Source organism: Rattus rattus, chromosome X (genome assembly GCF_011064425.1).
Source record: "Rattus rattus isolate New Zealand chromosome X, Rrattus_CSIRO_v1, whole genome shotgun sequence".
NCBI lineage: Eukaryota > Metazoa > Chordata > Mammalia > Rodentia > Muridae > Rattus > Rattus rattus.
The window spans coordinates 110,446,631-110,471,069 of NC_046172.1; the positions used below are offsets into that span (position 1 = coordinate 110,446,631).

The window sequence follows — 24,439 nt, forward strand, 5'->3', positions numbered from 1 at the left end:
ATCAACGTGATCCACATTATATAAACAAACTGAAAAGAACAAAACACATAGTCATTTCATTAGATGCTGAAAAGCATTTGACAAAATTCAACACCCCTTCATGATAAAGTCCTGGAAGAATAGGAATTCAAGGCCCATACCTAAACATAGTAAAAGCCATATACAGTAAACCAGTTGCTAACATTAAACTAAATGGAGAGAAACTTGAAGCAATCCCACTAATATCAGGGACTAGACAAGGCTGCCCACTCTCTCCCTATTTATTCAATATAGTTCTTGAATTTCTAGTCAGAGCAATCAGACAACAAAAGGAGGTCAAGGGGATACAGATTGGAAAAGAAGAAGTCAAAATATCACTATTTGCAGATGATATGATAGTATACTTAAGTGACCCCAAAAGTTCCACCAGAGAACTACTAAGCCTGATAAACAACTTCAGCAAAATGACTGGGTATAAAATTAACTCAAACAAGTCAATGGCCTTCCTCTACTCAAAGGATAAACAGGCTGAGAAAGAAATTAGGGAAATGACACCCTTCACAATAGACCCAAAATAATATAAAAATATCTCAGTGTGACTTTAATCAAGCAATGAAAAGATCTTCAATCTTTCTAGAACATCAAGACTCTGAAAAAGAAACTGAAGATCTCAGAAAGATGGAAAGACCTCCCATGTTCATGGTTGGCAGAGATTAATATATAGTAAAAATGGCCATTTTGCCAAAAGCGATCTACAGATTCATTGCAATCCTCATCAAAATTCCAACTCAATTCTTCATAGAGTTAGACAGAACAATTTGCAAATTCATTTGAAATAACAAAAAACCCAGGATAATGAAAACTACACTCAGCACTAAAAGAACTTCTGGGGGAATCACCATCCCTGACCTCAAGCAGTATTACAGAGCAATAGTGGAAAAAACTGTATGGTATTGGTACAGAGACAGGCGGATAGCTCAGTGGAACAGAACTGAAGACCCACAAATGAACCCACACACCTATGGGCACTTGATCTTTGACAAAGGAGCTAAAATCATCCAATGGAAAAAAGATAGCATTTTCAACAATGGTGCTGGTTCAACTGGAAGTCAGCATGTGAAGAATGCAGATCGATCCATTATCACCCTGTACCAAAGCTTAGGTCCAAGTGGATCAGGACTCATCAAACCAGACACCTCAAACTAATAGAAGAAAACTAGGGAAGCATCTGGAACACATGGGCACTTTGGAAAAAAATTTCCTGAACAAACACCAATGGCTTATGCTCTAAGATCAAGAATCACAAATGGGATCTCATAAAAACTACATAAAGCTTCTGTAAGGCAAAGGACACTGTATTTGAGACAAAGCGGCAACCAACAGATTGGGAAAAGATCTTTACCAATCCTACAACAGATAGAGGCCCTTATATCCAAAAATATACAAAGAACAAAGTTAGACTCAGGGAACCAAATAACCCTATTATAAATGGGGTACAGAGCTAAACAAAGAATTCACAGCTGAGGAATGCTGAATGGCTGAGAAACACCTAAAGAAATGTTCAACATCCTTAGTCATCAGGGAGATGCAAATCAAAACAACCCAGAGATTCCACCTCACACCAGTCAGAATGGCTAAGGTAAAAAACTCAGGTGACAATAGATGCTGGCGAGGATGTGGAGAAAGAGGAACACTCCTCCATTGTTGGTGGGATTAAAAACTTGTCCAACCACTCTGGAAATCAGTCTGGAGGTTTCTTAGAAATTGGATATTGGGGTTGAGTTTGGCTCAGTGGTGACTTGCCTAGCAAGGCGTAAGGCCCTAGGTTCGGTCCCCAACTCGGAAAAAAAAAAAAAAAAAGAAAAATTGGATATTCCACTCCCTGAGGACCCATCTATACCTGTCCTGGGCATATACCCAAAAGATGCCCCAACATACAACAAAGACACATGCTGCACTATGTTCATAGCAGCCTTATTTATAATAGCCAGAAGCTTGAAAGAACCCAGATGACCTTCAACAGAGGAATGGATACAGAAAATGTGGTACATCTACACAATGGAATATTACTCAGCTGTCAAAAAAAAACAATGACTTTATGAAATTCATAGGCAAATGGATGGAACTGGAAAATATCATCCTGGTGGGAGTAACCCAATCAGAAAAAACACATGGTATACACTCATTGATAAGTGGATATTAGCCCGAATGCTCAAATTGCCCCTAGATGCAGAACACATGAAACTCAAGAAGGATGACAAAATGTAGATGCTTCACTCCTTCTTTAAAAAACAAGAATACCCTTGGGAGGGAATAGGAATAGAAAGGTAGAATAGAGGCAGAAGGAACACCATTCAGGCCACCCACATGCAGCCCTTATATATACAGCCGCAAACTAGATAAGATGGATGAAGGTAAAGTACATGCAGACGAAACCAGATATAAGTGTCTAGTAGAGACACAGCCAGATCATGTCAAATACAGAGGCAAATGGCGGCAACAAACCGCTGAACTGAGAATGGACCCCGTTGGAGAATTAGAGGAAGGATTAAAAGAGCTGAAGGAGCTTGCAACCCCATAAGAACAACAATGCCAAGCAACCAGAGCTTCCAGGGATTAAACCACTACCAAAAGACTATACATGGACTGACGTAGGGCTCCAACTGCATATGTAGCAGAGAATAGCCTTGTTGGGGCACCAGAGGAAGGGGCACCCCTTGGTTCTGCCAGGGTTGGACCCCCAGTGCAGGGGTATATGGAGGGGGCAGTAGGGGGATGGGTGGGGGAAACACCCTTATGGGGGATGGGGATGGGATGGGATGGGGGGGCTTATGGACAGGAAACAATTTTCAGAACTTTCTTTAAATTTATATATATATATATATATATATATATATATATATATATATATATCCAGAATATGTTTGCTAGCTTATATTGTAGTTTCTTTTTAACTTTTTTTTGAGAATTTTTTTGAAGCATTGGAAAAAAAGGATGTTCAAGGGCCACTAAAAGATGACTTTGCAGTAAAATGCTTCCTACCAAGTCTAACAGCCTTAGTTTGATACTTGGAACCTACACAGTGAAAGGAGAGAACCAACTCCATAAAATGTAAATTTGAACTTCCCAGTTGTGTGGTATGCATGTATGTATACCATGCATATATTTCTCACAAATGTACACACAAATGAATGAAATGAATGAATAAATAAGTAAATAAACATATTAAAAAGGAAAATTCAGGAGCTGGAGAGAAATGGCTCAGTGGTTAACACCCTGCCCTTCAGAGGAGACCTGGTCTGATGCCTAGCACCCCATGGTGGCTCACAACTGTCTGTAATTTCGGTTGCAGGAGACCTGACTCCATCTTCTGGGCTGCATGGGCATGAGGCATACTTGTCACACTTGTACATACATGCAGACAACACCCCCATACACATTAAAAAAAAGAAAAAAAATCAACAAAATTGCATTTGACCAAGAGAAATGATAGGACTACATGGCTGCTAAAGCTATGATCTATGTTCTCAGATGACATTAATGGAATCCACCAGTGTCCCACCTACGCACAACTTTCTCTGAAGTTAACAGAGCTCAGAATGAATAATTATTGTACACATCTTTTGGGAACACATAGTAAATAGACTTATGTCTTCGTGTATTTTCAGGAATATTTTCATTTGTTAACCAAATATTGTGAGCACTTGTCCTTTGGGGTACTCCTGAAAACTCAAATATGGTTAGCTTGGTTCCGTCTCTTGGGGCTGGCTTCAGTGCTGAGGGTGACCAATACTCTTTGACAGTTGTGTTTTAAAATGGTAGCCCAAGTGGAAGTTTAAGGAGTGCAGGAGTAGGGAGGGGAAGGAGGAATGACAATACATTTGCTTGAGCCTGAACAGGTGTGAGACAGGAGCTAGAGCAGTGGTTTCTCAACATGTGCAGGAAGCCTTGGGTACTAAATGACCCTTTAAGAGGTCACATATCATCAGATATCCTGTATATCATATATTTACTGCAATTCATAGTAGTAGAAATATTAAGTTATGGAAGTAGCCATGAAAATAATTTTGTGGTTACTGCAACATGAGAAGTGTATTCAAAGGGTCTGGCATTAGGAAGGCTGAGGACCACTGGCCTAGAAGAGACCAAAGGACTGTTCTGGACTGACTAGAGTAGAATATAGGTAGGTTTATGCAAGGGGTGCATGAGAGGTTGAGGTGGCAGATTCTTCCACAGCAGTGGGCAGAAAGAGACTGAGAAGGTTGAAGACTTAGAACTTCTTGGTGTGTGAGTAAGCAGACGTACGGAGGTAGGACATCAGAAAGTGCCATGATGTGCAAGGTAAATTGAAGGGAGATAAACTGGCAGCTGAAAAAAGTTAGAGCAGGGGTTAGGAAGCTATATCTCAGCTTTTGCTCCTCAGAGCTGAAGTAATGGGGGCTTGAATTCTGTGGGGTCCAGGAAGTGGGCAAAGTGGAACAGGGTCCAGATACAGGTACCTTTGAATGTCCCACCTTGGCTCCACTTTTAGGATGTCTCTTCCTTCTTACATCTACTCTCCCCACTCTTCCTTTTCCTCTTTTCCTCTTTAACCCTTTTTCCTTCCATCTCTCCTACTCCACTCTTTCCCTTCTCATTCATTTCTCTCAGCCCCTTCTTTACATTTCTTGTCCCTTCCTCCCCCCACCCCTGTATCTTATCTTTTTCCTGTTTTCAAAGGAAAGTCCCATATTGTCTTTATCTCTATCATATCCATTTTCACTTTCCTTCAGAATCTTACACAATGGCCTGCAGTTAGTAGGTGCTTGATCGTGCTTGCTGAATTCAAATTAGTACATGATTACAGGTGGGGCCCAGGCCCTGATGTGTAAAGTCCTAGGCCTGGGCTTTGAGAAAACGAGTAACAGGAAGCTGGTTAAAGGCTAAGCTAAGTTGAATATCAGCTACCAGCTGGATATTAAGCTGATGCTATGTATTGGGGATAAAGCTAAAAGGGATGAAAGGGGCTTCTCCACTACTGTGGTTAGGATGTTGAATGTTCTCAAAAGATCCCGTGTGTGTAAGGCTTGGGTCCTCAGGGGTGGTGATACAAAGGAAGGTGTGGTGAGGCTGTCTTAAGGCCAGGGGCATGACCATTGCCATCTTGGGGGGCAGAGCAATTGTGATTGCTGCATGAGACCACCTGATGTGTCTACTATCATTTCTGCTAAGTGGTGTGGTGTGTGTGTGTGTGTGTGTGTGTGTGTGTGTGTGTGTGTGTGTGTGTGAGAGAGAGATCAGATCTTCCCAGACTGTTCTCTTTGACTCCAGCCACTCGCTTCCTCTTAGCCCTCCCTAGTCACACGTCATCTAGTCCCAGCTGCACACGGTTTAGGGAAGTGGTGGAGTGTATATAGGAGGTAGAAGGTTGACTGGGGTAGGAGACTCCAGAGAGGCAGCTTCTCTGAGTCATTGCTCATGCTAGGGTGGGGCTTTCTGGTGATGCAGCTGCCTGTGAGTCACTCATGCTCTTCTAAGTAACTGGAATAAACTCACTCGTCCACCGAGCTAGACTTGGACAGAACTGGCTCCTTGGCCTATTGGTATTCTGTCTGTCTTGGGGTAAATAAATTCCCAGGAAAAGTAACACAACAGGTGTGTTAGATTTTAGGAAGGGAGCCTACTGGGAAGTCGTGGGAACATGCACATAAAAGGACATGGGATCTATCCCTCTTTTTGTCCTGGTTTGGGGACTTTGTTCCACCAGGAACTTCCCTAATTGCCCTCTGGCAGCCCTGCTAGGGGGGGCAGAAGAAAATAATCAGCCAATTGATTATGGATAAAACCACCTCCCCAAATCAAAGAGCCAAATAGCCCTTTCTCCTTCAAGTTAATTATTTCAGGTATTTTATCACAGAAGGGGAAGCATACATACCTATCTTCACTTGCAATAAAGTGGAAGAGATAACGATTGCTTCTAACAGCTCAATTTGGACTCTGGAGTCATTGTCTACTCAGTCATTAGCAGAACAATAAGTTACATAGTCTCTGAGCTTTGGTTTCCTTGGCTGTGGAAATGGGGATAAAGCAGTAATTTATGAGCAGCGTCAGGGCTAACTAAAAGTGATGAAAAATACATTATAACAGCATAATACCATTATTCTTGTGAAAGAAAGGCGCACACGCACACAGGGGAGAGAGAGAGAGAGAAGAGAGAGAGAGAGAGAGAGGAGTTACTATGTCACTATTCTGACGAGAAACACCCATAGCATCTTGTTGCATGTGAAATAAAATGGAGCACCTGTCTTCAGCATTTCAGGCTCTCAGTGATTCAGTCCCTGATTACCTCTTGTCTAGCACAGCCACCATCACTGTGCTCTTCCTGGCTATCCTCAGAATATGGAAAACTATTTTCAGGAACTTTACTCTCTTCTTTTGTGGAGATCTAATCTTATATGGAGCCTTAATGTTTGGATTCTGGGGATGTACTCTGTAACCACCACTCAAACAATGATAAGGTATCTTTTGGCTTCCAGGGATTTAGGAAGATTGCTGCTACATCCTTGAAGGCACCTTCCCTGATCAAGATCTCTTCCTGTACCCGATGGTGCTTACCCTGCTGGATTGTCTCCATTGTGTTTGTGATGATCTGAAGTGGCTTTGTGTACTGTTTGCATGTCTACCTCCCTCCTGATAAAGGTAGCATCAGAATGGGGACTTTGTCTTGTTTACTTCTGTGATTCTGGCAACTTGAATAGCAACAGGACATATAGGATGTACCTCAGGAATATGTATCATGATTACTGTTATTGAAGATGCAAGAGGAAGTGTCATGGATGATGGTGAGGAAGTCTGGCAAGGGTGGATGGAGAAACTTTCAAGGCACAGGTAGAAGAGTTGGCCTTAGCAAGGGACATCTTGCCATGAGAAAGCATAAGTGACTGATTAGGAGATCTGGTCCCACAGAGTACAATGCCAGTTTGTAGTCTGTAGGAAGGCTACCCACTGGGTAGATGGCTATAATGAGTCAGACCTGGGGCAATCTGCAATCCTGGCACTCAGAAGGCCAAGGTAGAAGCATTGTTGCTAGTTTTGAGACTAGTCTGGGTTTCATGACACCTTGTTTAAAAATAAGGAGGTAAAGTACTAGCATTTATCAAAAGTATATTAATGTGAACATCTGCACTGGCAGGGAATGTGGGGAGGTAAAGTAGACAGACCAACTGGAACTAGGTAATGAGTGAACTCTACTGTAGAGCTCAGTAGGCAAGCTGTGTGGTCCATCAGTTTCAGCCTTACCTGCTATGATGGCTAGCTTTGATTGTCAACTTCACACAACCTAGAATCACTCAGGAAGAGGGGCTTAATGAGGGTTTGTATACATTGGGTTGGACTGTGGACATGTCTTAGGTGAATGTGTTTTTTTTTTTTTTTTTTTTCGGGCAGGACCGAACCCAGGGCCTTGGGCTTGCTAGGCAAATGCTCTACCACTGAGCTTTGGTGAATGTGTTAAACGATGAGAGGAAGACAGAGCCCTCTCTGGGCAGCACTATTTACTAGGCAAGGGATCCCAGACTATGAAAGTAACAAGCTGGTAGAAACAAGCATGCAACATGCTTTCATTAGATTCTCTCTGCTCTTGACTACAGGTGTAATCTTGGCCAACTAACTGTCTTAGGCTCCTACCATTGTGACTTCCCTGTTAGTGACAGACTGTAAGCCTGAGGGCTAAAATAAACCTTTTCTCCCTTAATTTACTTTTTTGCCAGGATATTTTATTATAGCAACAGAAATGAAATGGGGACACCTGAGAACTTGTCAGAAATAGAGATGCTCACTATTCTCCCTGCTAGGCTTTAAATATCTGTTGCTTCAAAAAATTAATGTTGAGGCTGAGTCTCTGGTCATCAGCAATGTCAGATGCTAGGACCTAATGGGAAGGATTAGGGCTATAAGAACAGAGCCGTCATTAATTGAGATTAATGCTTTTCTTGTGGTAATGGGTTACCTATAGTGAGTTCAATCCCCATTTCTCACTTATAAATGTCTCCTCCTGCCCGTCTACTTCCAGCTAGGAGTTGAAGAACCAGGAAGCCTATGGCAGAAGCCAGAAAAGCAGATTGCAGTGCTGTGCTCCTGGGCTCTTGGCAACATCCGATTGTCAATCACAATAAATATCTATACCTCTTAAATCACCCTAGTCTTGTGTCTGACCATGGCACTGGACATTCCCTGATGCCATCTGAATTACAAGTCCTCCAACTATTCTGTTTTAACAACAGACATGGAATAAAATACTCACCCCTAGACCTACTCTGAAGCCCAGTAGGTGAGTTCTAGTCTTCTTGGTAGTTCTTACCCCTCAGGTGATTCTGTGTACTTTGAGAAACAATGTCCCAGGAAACTTTAAAGATATTTTTATGCTCAAGTCCTGACAAGGAACTCTCGTTTAAGGGTCTTAAGTGGGGGCTTTACATGCCTGGTCATTAAAAGCTTCCAGGGCTGGAGAGAGATGGCTCCAGTGGTTAAAGCATGAGTGCTGCGTCAGAGGGTCCTGGTTCAATGTCCAGCAACCACATGTTGGCTCGCAACCATCTGTAATGAGATCTGATGCCCTCTTCTGGTGTGTCTGAGGACAGTAACAGTGTACTCACATATATAAAATAGATAAATACGTCTTTTAAAAAAAAGCAGCTTCCAGATGTTGTTGCTGCTGCTGTCCTTGAGGACCACAGTTTGAGGACTATGGCTTTAGATGACTGTAATGAAGGCCAGGATTGAGAAGTATTCACCTAAATTGCAGACGAGCGATTAAACAGTCCAGAACCATGGCTTCAAACTATGATCCAGAAGCAGGCAAGCTCCTTTTCTTTACTAAGGGAGTTAGAAGGGTAAGAATAGCTTCCTCAGGACAGAGGAGAGAGAACGGAGCACTGTGGGTAAAGAGTTAGAGGTGGCCCAAGTAGCAAAGGCCAAAATGAGCCATTTACTCATAAAGCAGGGAGGGCTAGAAGTAAGGCCCACATGATAAGGCAAAGATCCCTAAAAAGAGTAAGAGGCTAGCAGGGAGGAGCGGGCAGAGCAGCTGGCACGGCTCCCAAGGTTAGATTAGCAACCAGATGTAGCACACAAGTGTCTTGTTTTCATTCTTCTTCTAATTTGGTGGGTATGGCCAAGAGATGTTTCACAAGTTAAAAAAATTGCTGAGGAGAATCTGAGTTCTGTTTTCCAGGATCCACATCAAGTAACTCATGACTACCTGTAACCGCAGCTCCAGGGGATCCAAATGGTATCTTCTGCTCCTCTGGGCACTTGAACATACTTGCTACACACACACACACACACACACACACACACACACACACACATACACACACACACACACACTACAATATACACTCACAAACACACAACAACTACACACACACACACACATGCACACACACACACACAAATGAGAAAACAAACAAGACAGTGCATCGTTATTTAGTTAAGTGTAACTTTGAACTTGGTATATAACCCAGGCTGTAGCTCTAAATTGGTTTGGCCTCCCAAGCAAACACTTCCTTTGTCAATGTACATCATCATACTTGGCTTTAAGTTATAGCCCAATCCCATTTCTAGGGGGGCACCTAAATGGGCCACTGAGTAACAAGAACTTGTCACAAGACTGACAACCTGAATTCAATCCAGACCAGTGTAAGGAAGGGCAACTACAACTTGTTCCCTACACACCTGCACACACACACACACACACACACACACACACACACACACACTACTACTACTAATGATAATGATGATAATAATAATAATAATTTGAAATGGGCTACAGGTAAGTAAATACAGAGGCATAGGTGCTGCTATGGTAGCAATCAGATAGTAAAGACAGGCTGAACCAGGTTGAATACAAGTTGATTCTTGCCTATCTGACAAGTTAATTAAGCAACAGAAATCAAAACCTTCGAGTACAGTTACCACTGCCAAGTGGAGAAAACAAATATAGCAGCTTCTACATACCATGAACTATTGATGGCAACAGTATCTTTCATTTAACAATTCCACCTCTGAGCTATGAGAAGATTGGGATATTATCAAACATACCAAGTAATGCTTTACTTGTTTTAACAAGAAGTGGTGAGACTTATGTAATTATACCATGTAAAAGTCAATATTATTATCATTCCATTTTACAGGCAAGTGAACTATATAGGCTAACTAGTCTAACGTCTCTCACAATAAAGAAAGAGGCGGGAACTGGATTGAATAGCAGACACAAGGTAAAACCAATTCTAGTTAAATGTTAACTGGTGAGTATATGTCAAGGACAAACCTCTGCTTAGAGAAGGGTTCTGAGAGAAGAAGGCATCTGGTCTGGGAGCAGTCAAATTGTAGGTCAAGCTGGCGGCCTATGTTCTGCTGGAGACACACAGCCTTCCAGCCTGCTTTCTCTCTCTGATCTGCATTTTCTTTTTTCCTCTCCCTACATTCTGCTTGAGAAGTTCTCCTAGCAGTTCTCTGCTAGTCTAAAAACTTCTCTACGATTTCATTTCTTACAGATCATAAAACTTCAACCTTTTTATTTTATCAATCAAACTCATTTACTCAGGTTTCCTTTTAGTTTATCCTGTAGATCAGCATCCCTTGACCTGAGTCCTTAATTCTTAGGAGACACCAAAGCACACATTTTAACATTACAAAAATTCAGAGAGATCTGCCTGCCTCTGTTAAGCATAGATGATAAGTTAATGGGTGGGACCTATCCTGGAATTTACTGTTTCTACCACACCTGGGCCTGGACTCCCAGGCTGACTGTGAACTTAGGAATCTGGCTGCTTTCATATCTTTCTGACAAGCAAGCTCATTAATGCACCTTCCTCCTATTCTTTTGGGTTTCTGAAGCCCTCATTTAATTCATACTGCATCCTTATTTTTTGTGTAGTTGAGAAATTATATACTTTTGAACTCAGGTTTTTAGAGTTCTTTTCCACAGCCTGAAGGGCTGTCTTAAAGGTCCCAACGTTTACTTTTTTGCTAAGACATCAGCCACACCTTTGCCTCCTGCTATCTCATTATCAGGGACTCATGAACATTAACATGAAGGCTATTCCTTAAGGGAGGAATGTAAAATATGTGCATTATTACGCAAACAGGCTTAAAGCCTACTGCAGCCACCAACTCTGGAGGCCCACAGCTGCTGGTCCTGTCCAGGGGCAGGAATCCATCATCACCAAGGCCATACCAGACCACAACAAGTGTAGGTTAAGGTTCTGTAGGGTGGTTGTTGACTCATGTCAGGGGTTACAAAGCTTAAGCCTTTTCTTCCACCCAACTACATGATGGGTCAATGTTGTCACTCTGAACTCATTTGAACAATGACAATGGATTAAATAATTTATGGCTCTCTCCTTAACATTTTTGTGGTTTTATGTGGCTATGGATTATTAAGCAGCACAGAGCCTGTTCAAACTTTTTCATCAAAAAGGCTCTCGTGGGCCTCTATACCCTGAGAGCAGCTCGGGGTACAGATGCGTTTCTAACTTCAAACAGGGACATCTACAGTGCCTACTTTGCTACAGCAGCCCTACTACACAGAAACTGCTTGGTGTTAGTCTCCATTCACAGAAGGAAGACATCACTTTTGAAAACACCTTCTGCCAAGCCTTTGGGTGGAGCTAGAAAAAAAAAATTCCTGAGTCAGCACATGCATCTGGCAGGCTCACAGTGGGGGAGGAGTTGGAAGAAGGCCTGGTTGGAAAACTCTCAGGCTTCTTCCAGTCTCAAGGGTAATGAAGTCAGAATCCACAGATTCGTGCTGTAAGATGGGCCAGCCAAGAGTGTTTCCTAATTTCAGCTGAGGGCATCATCTCCAAGTGCCAGAGGCTCATGCCACAGCCATCCCTACGTGTGTGTAAGCCTATGCCACAGGCCAAGTAAGAAGCTGGCTTTCAAAAGCTCTAAAATGGTATGTGAAAAACAGGTTCTTTGGGGTCAGATCTAATCCACCTAGGGTGACAGTAGGGCACCTGGGCTCCTCTCTGAAATGTGTAATATTAGAACTTGTCATGCTTCTGGAGCTGGCAGGATCGTGGGTATGACCTTGTTGTGGCATTTACAGGATTAAGTCAGTATCAACTAGGCAAGATGGTGTGTGGCACAGCCCTAGCTTCAAGGGAGGCTGGCCAGGAGCACTGATGGAGTCTAGAAGTTTCAAGGACAGCCCTCAGCAACATAGTGAGATTCCATTATAAATCCCATCCTATCCCATGGAAGACTTTCTTTCACTGTTGCCTGAACCCTTAGGGTCAAATGATTTTTGCTTGTCCTTAATGTACAGGACTTCTTTATTAGTCTCATAAAATACATGGCTTTTTATAAATGCACCATATGTGTGCAGGTGCTTGGAGAAGGCCCGTGGATCCCCTGGAATGGGTGACAGCAATTGTGACTTACTGATTGTGAGTGCTGAGACAAAACTAGCCAGTAAGTGCTCTAACTGCTGAGCCATCTCTCAGTCAATTTTATTTATGTGGCACATCCCAACACCGAATGTGAGGGTTAGATGACAACTTTCTTTCAGTTCCTCCTTCTACCATGTGGCTTCTGGGAATCAAAGTCTTGATGCAAGTGCCATGGAATCACCTCACCAGCCGAGGAAAAACATTCATTTGTGCTCCTGGGACCTTGCAGGCTAAGTAAGCACTCTAGAATGGAGTTACAGTCCCAGCTAACAATTTAAATGGTATTTCTCTATAGGCTGGGTAGTGACAGGTGGGTACGGTTGGCCGGGAACTGCAAAAAGTCAAGTGTGACCAAGTGACATTAAATCTCCCTCTTCAGTTCCTTCAGATCACAATGGGTTTTCACACAACATATATTTATTCATAAAAATTGCAATAAATTATAAAAAAAGATGACACAAAAACAGGAATTCCACTAGCAGCTTTGTGTAGTGACTGAGACATTTTCCTTTTTGTAAGTATAACAAAGACCTACAGATTAAGAATCAGAAAGGGAAACTAATGCAGTATCACCCATTAGATTGGAATCATTTCTTCCCAAAGATGCTAAAAGGAGTCTTTTAACCGTACCAGTTGGATGAAATCCTTAATTCAGAGCAACTATGAAATAGTACCTTGGAGGAATTAGGAATTAAAGAGCTGAGGTGCAGATAGGCAGGATAGGGCGCAGGTTTCTTCCATCTGATCTGTTTGTATCCCCCCTGGAGAGATTGTCTAAAACCCTCAGCTCTATTAATCCCAGCCAGAAAGCTGGACAAAAAGGCTGAGGCATGAAGCAAGTGCTTTGGCCTGATGAAGACAGGGCACCACGGAATGCTCCACAGAGGCCCCACTCACCATATCTTGCTCATCTGAAAAGACCCAAGCTTGGCAAGGTATTGTAAAGTGGGCCCAGGAGAACATTTCCCTGTGGACCACCTTGGTCCACATCATCTGCTTCTTCAGTGATTACTTTCTGGCTAATAGATATGACAACATTCTTTTCCTCTCAGTCTTCCGTTGCGTTAATCAACTGTTGACCCAATCAGATCCTCAGTGAGCTGGCGCACCAATACGTTGACTCTGATTTCCCAACTCCCACTTATTTGAGGGCTTATCAGGTCTATCTTGGGATACATACCTTTTGTTCTCCCAAGAACTCAATTTTTTTAAGAGACGGGAAGCTGGAAAACCATTTGATGGTGGCTGTTTCCCTGGCCCTCTCCTTGGATGGTACAAAGATGCTACTGATGGAATCAGTACCCAAGATTAATACATAGGCAAGAATGAGGACGACTTGGGTTGGTTTGGTGAATGAAACCGAGCAAGTCAATTTCATGAGCAGTTTGCAGCCAGAAGCTGGCAGCTTTTGTCAGTCAACAAGTTAATTTTAAAGGTTTGTCTGTCCCATAATGTTTTGAATAAAATGAAAACCTTAGAGTCGTTTCAAGTGGAAGAGGTAATGTGTGGCTGGTCCCATGGACCAGTCTCTCACACAACACTGGATATAGTGTCTCAAGCCAAAGGGCAGTCTTTGAAGTCTTTGCTTGAAGGAGGCAGATGGAACTTAGAGTCGCCCTGTTGAGGAGGCCAATGTGTTCCTCACTTCTGAAGATAGGAGACTGGCTTTGAGGGTTACCCTCAATACTTGCTGGAGGGTGAGGAAAGTCCATTGGGCCTTACTTGAGGTGCACAAACTCCTCTTTGACTGTGATGCAAACATTATTCTGGAAGTGGGTTTCTAGTGGGAAGATGGGTACCGTGACATGGGATTGCTCCTCATGTCTAGTGGATATTAGCAGGGAAGAGGATGGGAAGCAGGGACATTTTCACTCTGACATAAAGTCACAGTGCTTTCCTACGCTGTTGTGATGTTTCTCACATCAGTGGGATGCCATCTCTATAGTCCATAAAATTACATAACTAAACATGGTCTGAGACAGAGATGGTTCCCAGTGTGGCTCCACAACAAGGCCAATATTACAGTGACACATAGACATTATTGTAGTAGAAATACACGAACGCATGTAACAATCACATGTAGACAGTGAACTTCACTGTTCAGGATACCTAACGGAGTCACTAACCTCATCCAGGGCCTTTCCAGGGAAGTGTGCAAAGTAGTGACATGAGGAGAGGGGTGGATCCAAAGTGCATACAAAGGACTGCAGACAAGTCTGGGCTATATAGCAAGTAGTGCTTGTAGGCTTAGAATGGGCGCCTCTCAATCCAGGCCTAGGGTGTTAAATCATGAGGACTAGGAAGCAGGGCAGAAAGCGTGCCCTCAGGAAAAGGTGTGTAAATACAGACCTCTTTGCTTACAAAGTAAACTCAAAACACCGAAATATAGTAACTTTGGCTTGGCAATATATGTCTAAAAAAGGATTTTGCTGTGTAGGATATGGTATGGAAGGATTAGAAAACTTTCCCTTTGTATTATTAACAGAATATAAGATCTACAATGACCCTTTCTGTGTCATGACTTTTCAAATCATTCTGAACTTCTTTCTGAGCCCAAGATCTTCCTCCTCTAGAATCTCAGATAGGAAAAGATTTAGTCTTCCTCATTCCCAAGCAGGAAGACTAGAAGAAACTGGAGATGCTGGCGGTCACTTGGTCTGTCTTGTCATGAGGTTTGGTGGAGGCCTTGGGAAGGCTAGTAACAGAGTAGCTAAAAGGGTGGGAGAAAGAACAGGGAAGCCCACTGTCAGACATGATCTTAGCAAAACCACAAGGTTGTTCAGGGCAGGAACAAGAATAGTAGGAGGAAGGGACTCCATGTTCCCCCAAACATCAAATATGGTATACATTATGCACAGTGCACACCGATTCTTTTCAAAAGCACAACACACAGGCTTTGTCATGAAGTACCCTTACCAAATCATGTTGGTGCTGACATTGTTGTAATCAGAGAATTTTAAGAGTTCTCGAAAGGAATGCCATCAAGTAGCGGAAAACATTTCTATGACACCTTGGGAAGCTGGGAAATGACCTGTTTTTAGAGAGAGTGTGTAGTAAGGCAAATGGCTCATAGGAAGGAGAATCTATAGCTGCCATAGGAAAACTTGTAATCCAACCGTTACAGGCCCCATTTGTCTATCACTACCCTCTATTACTCATGAGCAATGCTTTACCTGCCAAATTAGAAACTCTGGACCAGGCCATGAAGTCACACAGAGTCACATTCATACAGTGCCTCACCAGAGGAAAGTGTTCATCTATTATTCTTCCTTTTCCCCCAACAGCAAAGGCATCAGTTAACTTGCTTTTCTCCACAATGCCACTTGGCGATGATGGGTACCTCCTACCAGTACTCACTAATATGATTCATAGCTAGTCTCAGCCATTGTGGTCCAAAATCTTTGCAAGATCAAAACACATCAAGAAGGAAAGGAAGAGGGAGGAGGAAAAGGAGGTGGTAGATCCCAACTGTCACATACTCTTTCATGTAATGACAACTAGAACTGCACTTACAATTGCTTTGCATAATCTCACCCCAGGGTGAGAGGTATCCTGACTCTAAAGTTTTCTAATAACAGAGATAGAGCCCTAGAAAACATTTGAATATAATAAAAATCATACTAACTAAATTCAACTTACTTAGTGTGTGGGGTGGAGGGGCAGGGCACATGTGGAGATCAGAGAACAACTATTAGGGATTTTTTTTTTTTTTTTCTTCCATTACTTGTGCTCTCGGATCAAACTTAGGTCAACAGGCTTGGTGGTAGTACCTTTACCCACTGGAACCATTTCACACTGGCTCCCTCAAGGATCTTAACTTTGAACTATGGTGTCCATCATGAATAACTGACCCAGGCTCATTCTATCATATAGCTTGTAAAACTAACGTTTCTCTATGAGAGAACCTGTACTGAGCATATCCTCAAGTACCAAAACTCACTGTTTGCAGATCCGAGGATCATGAGCAGAGTCGAGACATCGCTGATACAGCTCATAACAGATGACTGGCTCTGGCAGGGCTTCCAGGAAAATGAGCAGTGCTTCAGCCACAGAATGGTTACTACCAGCTGAATTACCTTGAGTTAAAGGAAGAGGAGCCCAGAACAAAGCCACACAGAGACCTGACTGACTCCCTTCCTCAAGCCTCTAGAGGGCTGGGTTCTCTCTTCTCTCTCAGCACACACTGCTCCTGACGTGTTTTGATAATGGTCCAGATGCTCTGCAGCTGAGCTGGTAGAGAATCTGCCATTCCCTTGGAGGTTTCACTCTACCAAAAAGACTTGGAGCATAGCCTGCACCGTGACAAGGTCCATTGGATGGGTTATAACTAGTTGCCAGCGTTTCCCCTCATTCTTCTTCCTGCCCTACTGATAGAGCCTGGGTGGGGAGGTTAGCAGGAAGGGCCAACTGGCTGAAGGAGAGCAGGAGGGCTCCTGTGTCCCCACGCTCATTAGATGTTGTTGTTACCTTCCCTTCATTCCTCTTAGTCTGAGTTTCCACACAAGGGAGACTAAAAGTTCCTGAAAGGAAAACAATTAGATAGTCACTGACTATCCTATAATAAAACAATGGCAAACATCAGTGTAGAAACACAAGTATCAAAGACAGGTGAGAAAAAGACTTTGGCCGAGGATCTGTCCATATTCCCAAGCCTTGGGTAGAAAGGATTGGATTGTCTCGGGAATGCTGGTATCCAGACAATCAATGATCTGTTGTAACTCCTCCTGCATTCCAGGGGTTTGGAACAAAGTCCTCACCAAAAGGTGTACGAGTAGAAAAGGAACAAGGTAAGATAGCCTTCCCCTCAAGTTCTGAACTTGCCCAGAAACTGGGAGAGCAACAGGACAGAAAGTGAAGGGTGGTGCGTATTAACAGTTAGGGGAAGGAAGCAGGGATGTAGCTTTGCTTTCCTTTAGCACTTCTATAATCCACGAGAAGCCTCTAGAAAACAGGGTGGAGCCTGCACAAGTACAGCCATTGACAAACGTGGACAGCACTGGATGAAGGGAAAGGTGTGAATGGCACGTGCATGACAACTTGGTTTCTGAGTTATATTGCTCTTAGTAGGTCTGAGAACATTACCCTCAATTTGGTTGAAGAAAATTTTTTTCTTTTTTTAAGGAATGAGTTGTGAGTAGCTAGGGTTTTAGTGTAGGATTGGAAAGAAAACTCAGTGTTCTGTTAAAGAAATGGGCTTGAAATTTTTTTTTTCTTTTTTCTTTTTTTTTTTTTTTTTTTTCGGAGCTGGGGACCGAACCCAGGGCCTTGCGCTTGTTAGGCAAGCGCTCTACCACTGAGCTAAATCCCCAGCCCCTGTTGAAATTTGTTTCAATTTTAAAATTTGCAATTGGCTACAGGGCAGCCAAAATAGGCAGTAGACTGGAGTACTCAGTCATTCAGGACAAAGCGTATAAACAAGCCATAGGCAGTCTCAGTTCTGGTCTTGCCTCTGCCCTCAGACTCAGAGAGTACTTGGAGTTAGCTTAGCTTGTGTGCGTTAGTGGTCTGCCGGTGTAGCCACATGCGGGCTGCTTGGCATGGTTAAATGCGCTATGCTGATATGAAGCCTCATTTGCTGTATGATTCCCACACATGCTGCAGTTGCAGGGAAGGTTTTCTCTCACTTACCTGGTGACATGCATATCTGAACAAGTGATCTATTAGAAGCCAGATCTCTTTGGGGACTTGAAGGGGTCGCTCACTGGTACCTTCATCCAAGGGGACCATCTGCAGAAGGGATTTCTCCTAACAGATGAAAAGGGATAAGAATCAAAGGGACCTCGGAATAAAGAGTTAAACCTCCTTCAAAATCTTCTCAAGCGGATACAATGTGATCTTTGTCTCTTAAGCTTTTGCCTTTTTTTTCCTCGCAAGAGACATGCGTGTTTAGAAGACACTCAGTAGTGATGGCAGTACTTAAATCAATCTCCTTCCCAAAATGCTTTATTCAGTTAGTAAGCATTTCATCTGTGCTTATGGTGTGTATCCTGTGGAAGCATTCCATATTTTGAAGTGAGAATATCATACGGTCATAGTACAGTCTATGCATAACCAGTAGCTAGACCACAAGATCACACTTGTTAATCTAGTACCCTGAGGGACTGTACTTATACTTAAATTTCAGTTTATTCTATACTAACTCTTCCTTCAGGCCTTATCACAAGTACTTCTGAGCATTCTCACTGCTCCTTTAACCTAATTGCTTTGGCTCTTAGGAATGAAAGAGAACTCTGCACATTAGATGCACATATATTGATACTTTAGGCTTGATTCAAGTTTCTAATCATTAAGCCTCAAGATCTAAAAGTAATAACATGGACTAGAACAACCAAAGAGCTAAAATACCATGAAAATCCAAGAGTCTGCATCAGAAGTTACTGGTTCTATTAGTAGCTCAGCAAAGACTTTTCGGGGGCTATCATTCGCCTTTTGTACCTTGCTATTGTTAGAATCTTTTGAAAGAATACAAGACAAAAATCCAGAAGTGACACTCCCAGACCAATAACTAAATTCAAAGTGTAAAATAAACTCAACCTCTCCCAATACTCAAAAAGAAATATGCTAATTTACCTTAGGTTTAGAGTTTCAAATGTAAAGAGTATGAAAAAGTCCATCTAAACTAGGTTAAAGATCATCTGAAGGTAGCCTCCAGAAAAGCCGCAGCGGAGAAAGGCATCTTACGTTTTAGCATCCTCCTTCTGCCACCTCTAAGTTATACGGTATTTATTGTTAACTTTCAGAAAGTCTTGCCTGACATCGTTCAGTCTCTAACCTCCAGCCATGCAGCTTTAGGGGAAAGGAAAACGAGCCCTGGTCTCGATGCTTGCAGAGGCAGCGTACTCCAGCGGCACCCAGGTGTCCTCCTAACATGGTGCTCCTCAAGAAGCACTGATGAACTTCCTAAGTTGTTGTGCCCTTCTCAGGGAATAAAGAGAAGGGGGCAGTGATCACTGGTTACCATTTCAAATCTCTCTCCATATCTATTTTCACATTTCTTTCCCTGGGATGCTATGTCTTGATATTCACATTCTGTATTCTTGCTGTAACTTCTAGTGGTGCCTCATTCCCTGATTTCACTCTGGCTGTATGGATCCTGCAGGCATCCATCTGATACCTGAGCCCAAACACGTCATAATGCATTCTACTAACTTGCTGGACCAAACAGAACACATGTACAGATTCTGTCGCGGATGCCTCCGAACTTAGCATACATAAGTTATTCATCATTAACTCATATACTTTAAAACAATCTGATATCCAACTGTTGGTTTTTTGTGTACTAAGGCATCAAGACAACACAAGGTACTGTTTAAGCTGAATAGACAGAACAAGGACCGTCCTTAACAGAGAGGAGCAAAGGAGCAAAGGTGTCTTAAGCCTTAGTGGTTTAAAAGGTTAATAAAATGTCAGTAGGTTATACGCAGCATCTAGTGTCCACTTCTAGATTCATGTGTGATAATCGGAAATGTCATACTTGTGGCTCTCCAGTCTAGAAAAAGATACAATAAGAAAATGGGGGAAAGAATATTTACAAAAACATGTTCTGTATATTATTGTGAACTCCTAATGTTCAAAGGGAAACCAAGACCCCTGCCTTCTTTCACAGGATGCACTCTTTGCCTTATAAGCCTTCACTTTGTAATCTTAATGCTAAGGGTTAAAGCAGCATTCAACTCCACCCATTGGAGAGGCCCCTGAAACACGATGAAAGTGCTGTGTGGAGTATCTGTCCAGCTTCTTCCTCTGCATTTGGCAGCCCTGACGGGAGCCTGGCCTCTCCAGTAGAGGATGAAAAAGGTCATGAGGCACTACAGAAGGGCCGTACCCCTGGATAGTCAGAAAACAATACCTGCCCCTTACATTTTGGTGTTCAGGAGCAGTGGAACTTTTTATAGCATTTTCATCCCTTGTGACATACTTTAGTGTGCACACACATGTACACGTGCATGCATACACTAGTGGCTAGGGATATAGCTCAATTGTTAGAATGCTTATCTATCCTCTATCACAAGGCCCAAGTATGATTCCCAGGACTGAATAAAACGAGGGGTGCTGTAATCTCAGCACTGGGGAGGTGGACATAGGAGGATGAAAAAAATTAAGGTCACTCTTTGCTACCTAATGAATTTGAGGCTAGCCTATAATACATGAGACCCTGTTTCAAAAAGAAAAAGAATGCACTCTTGAGTTTTATTTCTTTTACATACAGAATATTAACAACTTGTCAGATATGTCAACATTGTTCCTATATTTTGAACATACTTCAAGACACCTTGCAGGACATCAGTTGTTATTAGGAAATTCTCACCGAATCACAGGCTTCTGATATGAAAATGCATAGGGACAAATTCCAGGGACCACAGTTAAGTGTTAAGCAAGCACAAGGAAACCTTCATTACCACCAATGGATTGAATTACCTTTTCTAGGAAGCTGTCTTCTTCCTGAGAGCAGAGCAGGAGAAAAGTCATTGGCAGATAGACAATGATCAGAGTTAATTCACAGTATTAGCAACAGCTCAGTATTAGGTCTTGCTAGCTTGCTAGACACAAAGGCTCTTAACAGCTCTGAGTCCTTCAAACAATGAACACTGAAAATGAAACCCATTCCCCACATGCAAAGTTCTTTGTCACACCTCCTGTCCATAACAGTTCACTGAGATTATCACTAACAAAACATCCTTCTCCAGGCCTTGACTATAGGCAGTGCCCTCTGGAGGAAGCTGCCTGAGGCTCCAGCCAAGCCTGGTGCTGCATCTCCCTGTTCACCCATCTACTGTCATGCGCAGTTCTTACCTTGTCCTAAGGCTGCGTCCATGGAATAACTCAGCTGCAGGTCTGAGAGTGAATATTCAGAAGCAGGGATACTTCTTGTCTATTTCTACTTTCACTTCCATATACTCCTTCCTTTCACGCCATTCTCATCTCAGCTAGCCTTCCAAGTCTCCAAGAGTCCCCTTGTGTTTTTTCTCTCACCCTTTAACCACCCACTTCCTCCAAAGTGTCTAGACTCCCCAGATTTGAAGACCAACTAAATGTAAATGGACTTTATCTCAGAGCTTTGTGGTTCAGGGTATCCACCAGTTCCTCTAGTTTCCTAGTGGGTATAAAAGACACAGGAGAAGCAGAAGCAATATTGCCTTCATTGTCCTTGTCATTTCTGCCTCATTTACAACCCAATGAGAGGAGAGCAGCAGCCATGATCCCACCACCAGAGGAATCTCTACCATAGTCGAGCAAAGGGGTATATACAATGCCACTTTATCTGCACATCAAAGTGAAACATTATTCCCATTTTAAAGATGAAGAAACTGAGGCTTTGAGAGGTTAATTATTTGCCCAAGGTCACGCATAGGTAATAAGTGACAGAATCAGGATTGGAACCCAGGTCTGACTAACCCCATTCATTATCAGCATACTCTCTTAGACAATCAGAGAGGACAACATAAGTGCTTTCGAGATAGAGAGCAGGGAAAAGCTGTGAGAGTACTTCTAAGATCAGCTAAGGAGACTGAGAAATGTTATTCACAAGGCAGCATGGTTTATGCAAGGAGTATAGGTATTGATGATAGACAGGCCTGGGTACAAGTCTTCCTTCTGCCTCATACTGACTTGGTAGGGAGCCCAGGCAATTTATCCAATTTTGTACTGTCTCAGTGTCTTTATCTCTAAAGCTGGTAAAATATTTTCCTCCTAGGGACAGTGAAGCAATCTAAAACCAGGAGGAGTCTCTACCCCAGAGACTCTCAACTGGGTTCTTCCTGATCCCATTAGAGACGAATGAGAAATCAAGTAGAAATCACATCTCAAGTCTGATAGGGCTAAGGAGAAATCCAAGTCTTCGTGTCAGAGAAGCAAGGGTACCTGGCGTGGGAATGAATATGTATTCCCTGACATTCCAAGTGAATATTCTCAACCTATTTTCCTGAGCTGTTCTTACATAGGCAATTAGGGGTTTTAGTATTGTTAGATACACCATGAATTAAACCTGATTTTTTGAGTTTGCCTACATTTAAATACCTTAGGAAATAAAGATGTCAGAGTCCTAGGTATGCATAATCCTATCCTTTTGATACTTCTAAATGTGAAGTTATTTCTGAGTACCAACAATCTAATTTAATAAAAGTCTGCACTTTTTATTACATTTAGAAACACTTGTTAGTAAATCTGACAGACATTACATTTGTCCTCTGATGAGTACATGCCCATGATATAACAAGCAAAACAAAGCAGGGAGTTTGCATGCTATTGTGTCAATCTAGGCCCTGAAGAAGTTTCCTTTGAGTGATAAGCATCTACAGGTACAAAGGGCTATGCAAAACACGTTCTGATGGGGGCAGTGACAGATAAGGACAAATTAAGGAGAAAGATGTGGTTGGTCCCTAACCCTGGTGTCTAATTGAGTCTGATTCCTCCTTAGTCTTAGAATTTACAACCTGATAGTCTTATAATTCATATGTAAAAGTTCCCAATACATGGCTACTAGTCCTTAAAAAAGAATACAGGATTTTTTTTAAGCTGGCGTTAGGACCCAGAGCTGAATGCATGCTGCGTAAACAGTCTACTACTGAGCCACATCTAAGGCCTTAATCCACAGGATTTTGGGGACAGGATAGTGGAAGTAAGCCAGGCACAGTGGTATGCCTGTTATGGAGTTACTCAGGAAGTTCCCAGGAATGCCGAGTTCTGGGCCAGTCTGAACAATATAGCAAGATCCATGCTCTAAGAAAAGGTGGGCGAAGCAGAAAGAAAGAAATGCACAGAAACGTTAAATGACAAGGTGACTAAGAAGAAATTACTCACCTTGTTTTCGGGAAGCTGAACTAACTAGAGAATGTTGAGAGAACAGTGAGAAACAAAATGTGACACCGAGTGACAACTTAATATGTCTGCATTGTCTGCAGCAGACATTGAAGAGCAAGGAGAAAATCACCCTCGCTTGAGCAGTATTACAGAATGTTTAATCTAGCAGACCTAAATGGGAAAAAATGAAGTGCAGAAAAAAAGGAAACATGAAATGGATATCAGCATCCGTCAAGCAGGAGAAAAGAAACACCTTAAAACTAACATGGTGGCCCATGAAACAGCTAGCCTGTTTGCCTCCAAGCGTGATGGACGACATAAGTTAAATCTCTGGAACTCACATAGTGGAGTAAAAGAATCAACCCCACAAAATTGTCCTCCAACTTCCATAAGTGAGCTAAATCAGTCACTGGATCAGTTTATTACTAATTTGGGGCCTGGGAGATGGCTCACTTGATGGAGGTGAATGTATGTAGACCCAGTTCAATCTCTAGATCCCACAAGGTGGACGGAGAGAAGCAACTCCCAAAGAGTTGTCCTGACCAACACACCATAGATATTTCAACTTAGTGGACAGACAGTGTCTTTTAGTAGAAGAATGCTTGTCTGGCATGAATGAGGCGCTGGGTTCCACCCCCAATACCATAAACCTGAGGAATGGAAAAAGGACACTGTAAAAGAGGAATCCAAAGGACTGCTAAAGTGCTAAGAGAAAGGCAGCAAATTGAAATGCAGTTTATTTCTTAGGTGGCTGCGATGACAGCTCAGCGGTTAATTCACTTGCCACACAAGTGTGATGGCGTCTGCATCCCCAGAACCCAAGAAAAAGCTCAGGGGATGTGGTGGCCCAGCTGTTCTTCTAGTGTTAGGGAGATAAGAGATCCTCAGAGTAAGCTGGGGAGGAAGATTAACCATATCACTGAGATCAGGGGTTATCTGAGAAACTGTCTCAGTCAATAAGGTGGGGGACCAATAGAACGCGATTCTCGTCATCAAGGAACAGGCTTCACGTGAATGCATATGCACGCACACACACACAAATGTACATGTATGTCACATACGTTTGAAAGTGTAAAAGGGAAAAAAAAGTACAGGGGGCTTACTTCTCCGGATGTAGGCATAAAGGAAACAAATGAAAATTACTCATAAACCAATGCTGGCCTGAATTTTAGAGCCAGAAAAGTCAGTTAACCTCCACTAAAAAAAGGTTATTCTGCCCT

General features: G+C 42.5%; 1 protein-coding gene across 2 annotated transcripts in view; it reads right to left on the reverse strand.

Moving 5' to 3' along the window:
* The window catches only part of Ocrl (OCRL inositol polyphosphate-5-phosphatase), a 68,651-nt gene that overhangs the window by 5,029 nt on the left and 39,183 nt on the right, over positions 1 to 24,439 (reverse strand). Inside the window, exons 19-20 of one of the 2 annotated variants that reach the window (XM_032890489.1) lie at positions 20,838 to 20,861; positions 18,048 to 18,164 (exon numbers count right to left, since the gene is read on the reverse strand). In XM_032890489.1, coding sequence (XP_032746380.1) covers positions 18,048 to 18,164; positions 20,838 to 20,861 — 141 coding nt within the window. The remainder of the gene's footprint in view (positions 1 to 18,047; positions 18,165 to 20,837; positions 20,862 to 24,439) is intronic. The other variant, XM_032890488.1, reaches the window with a different exon arrangement.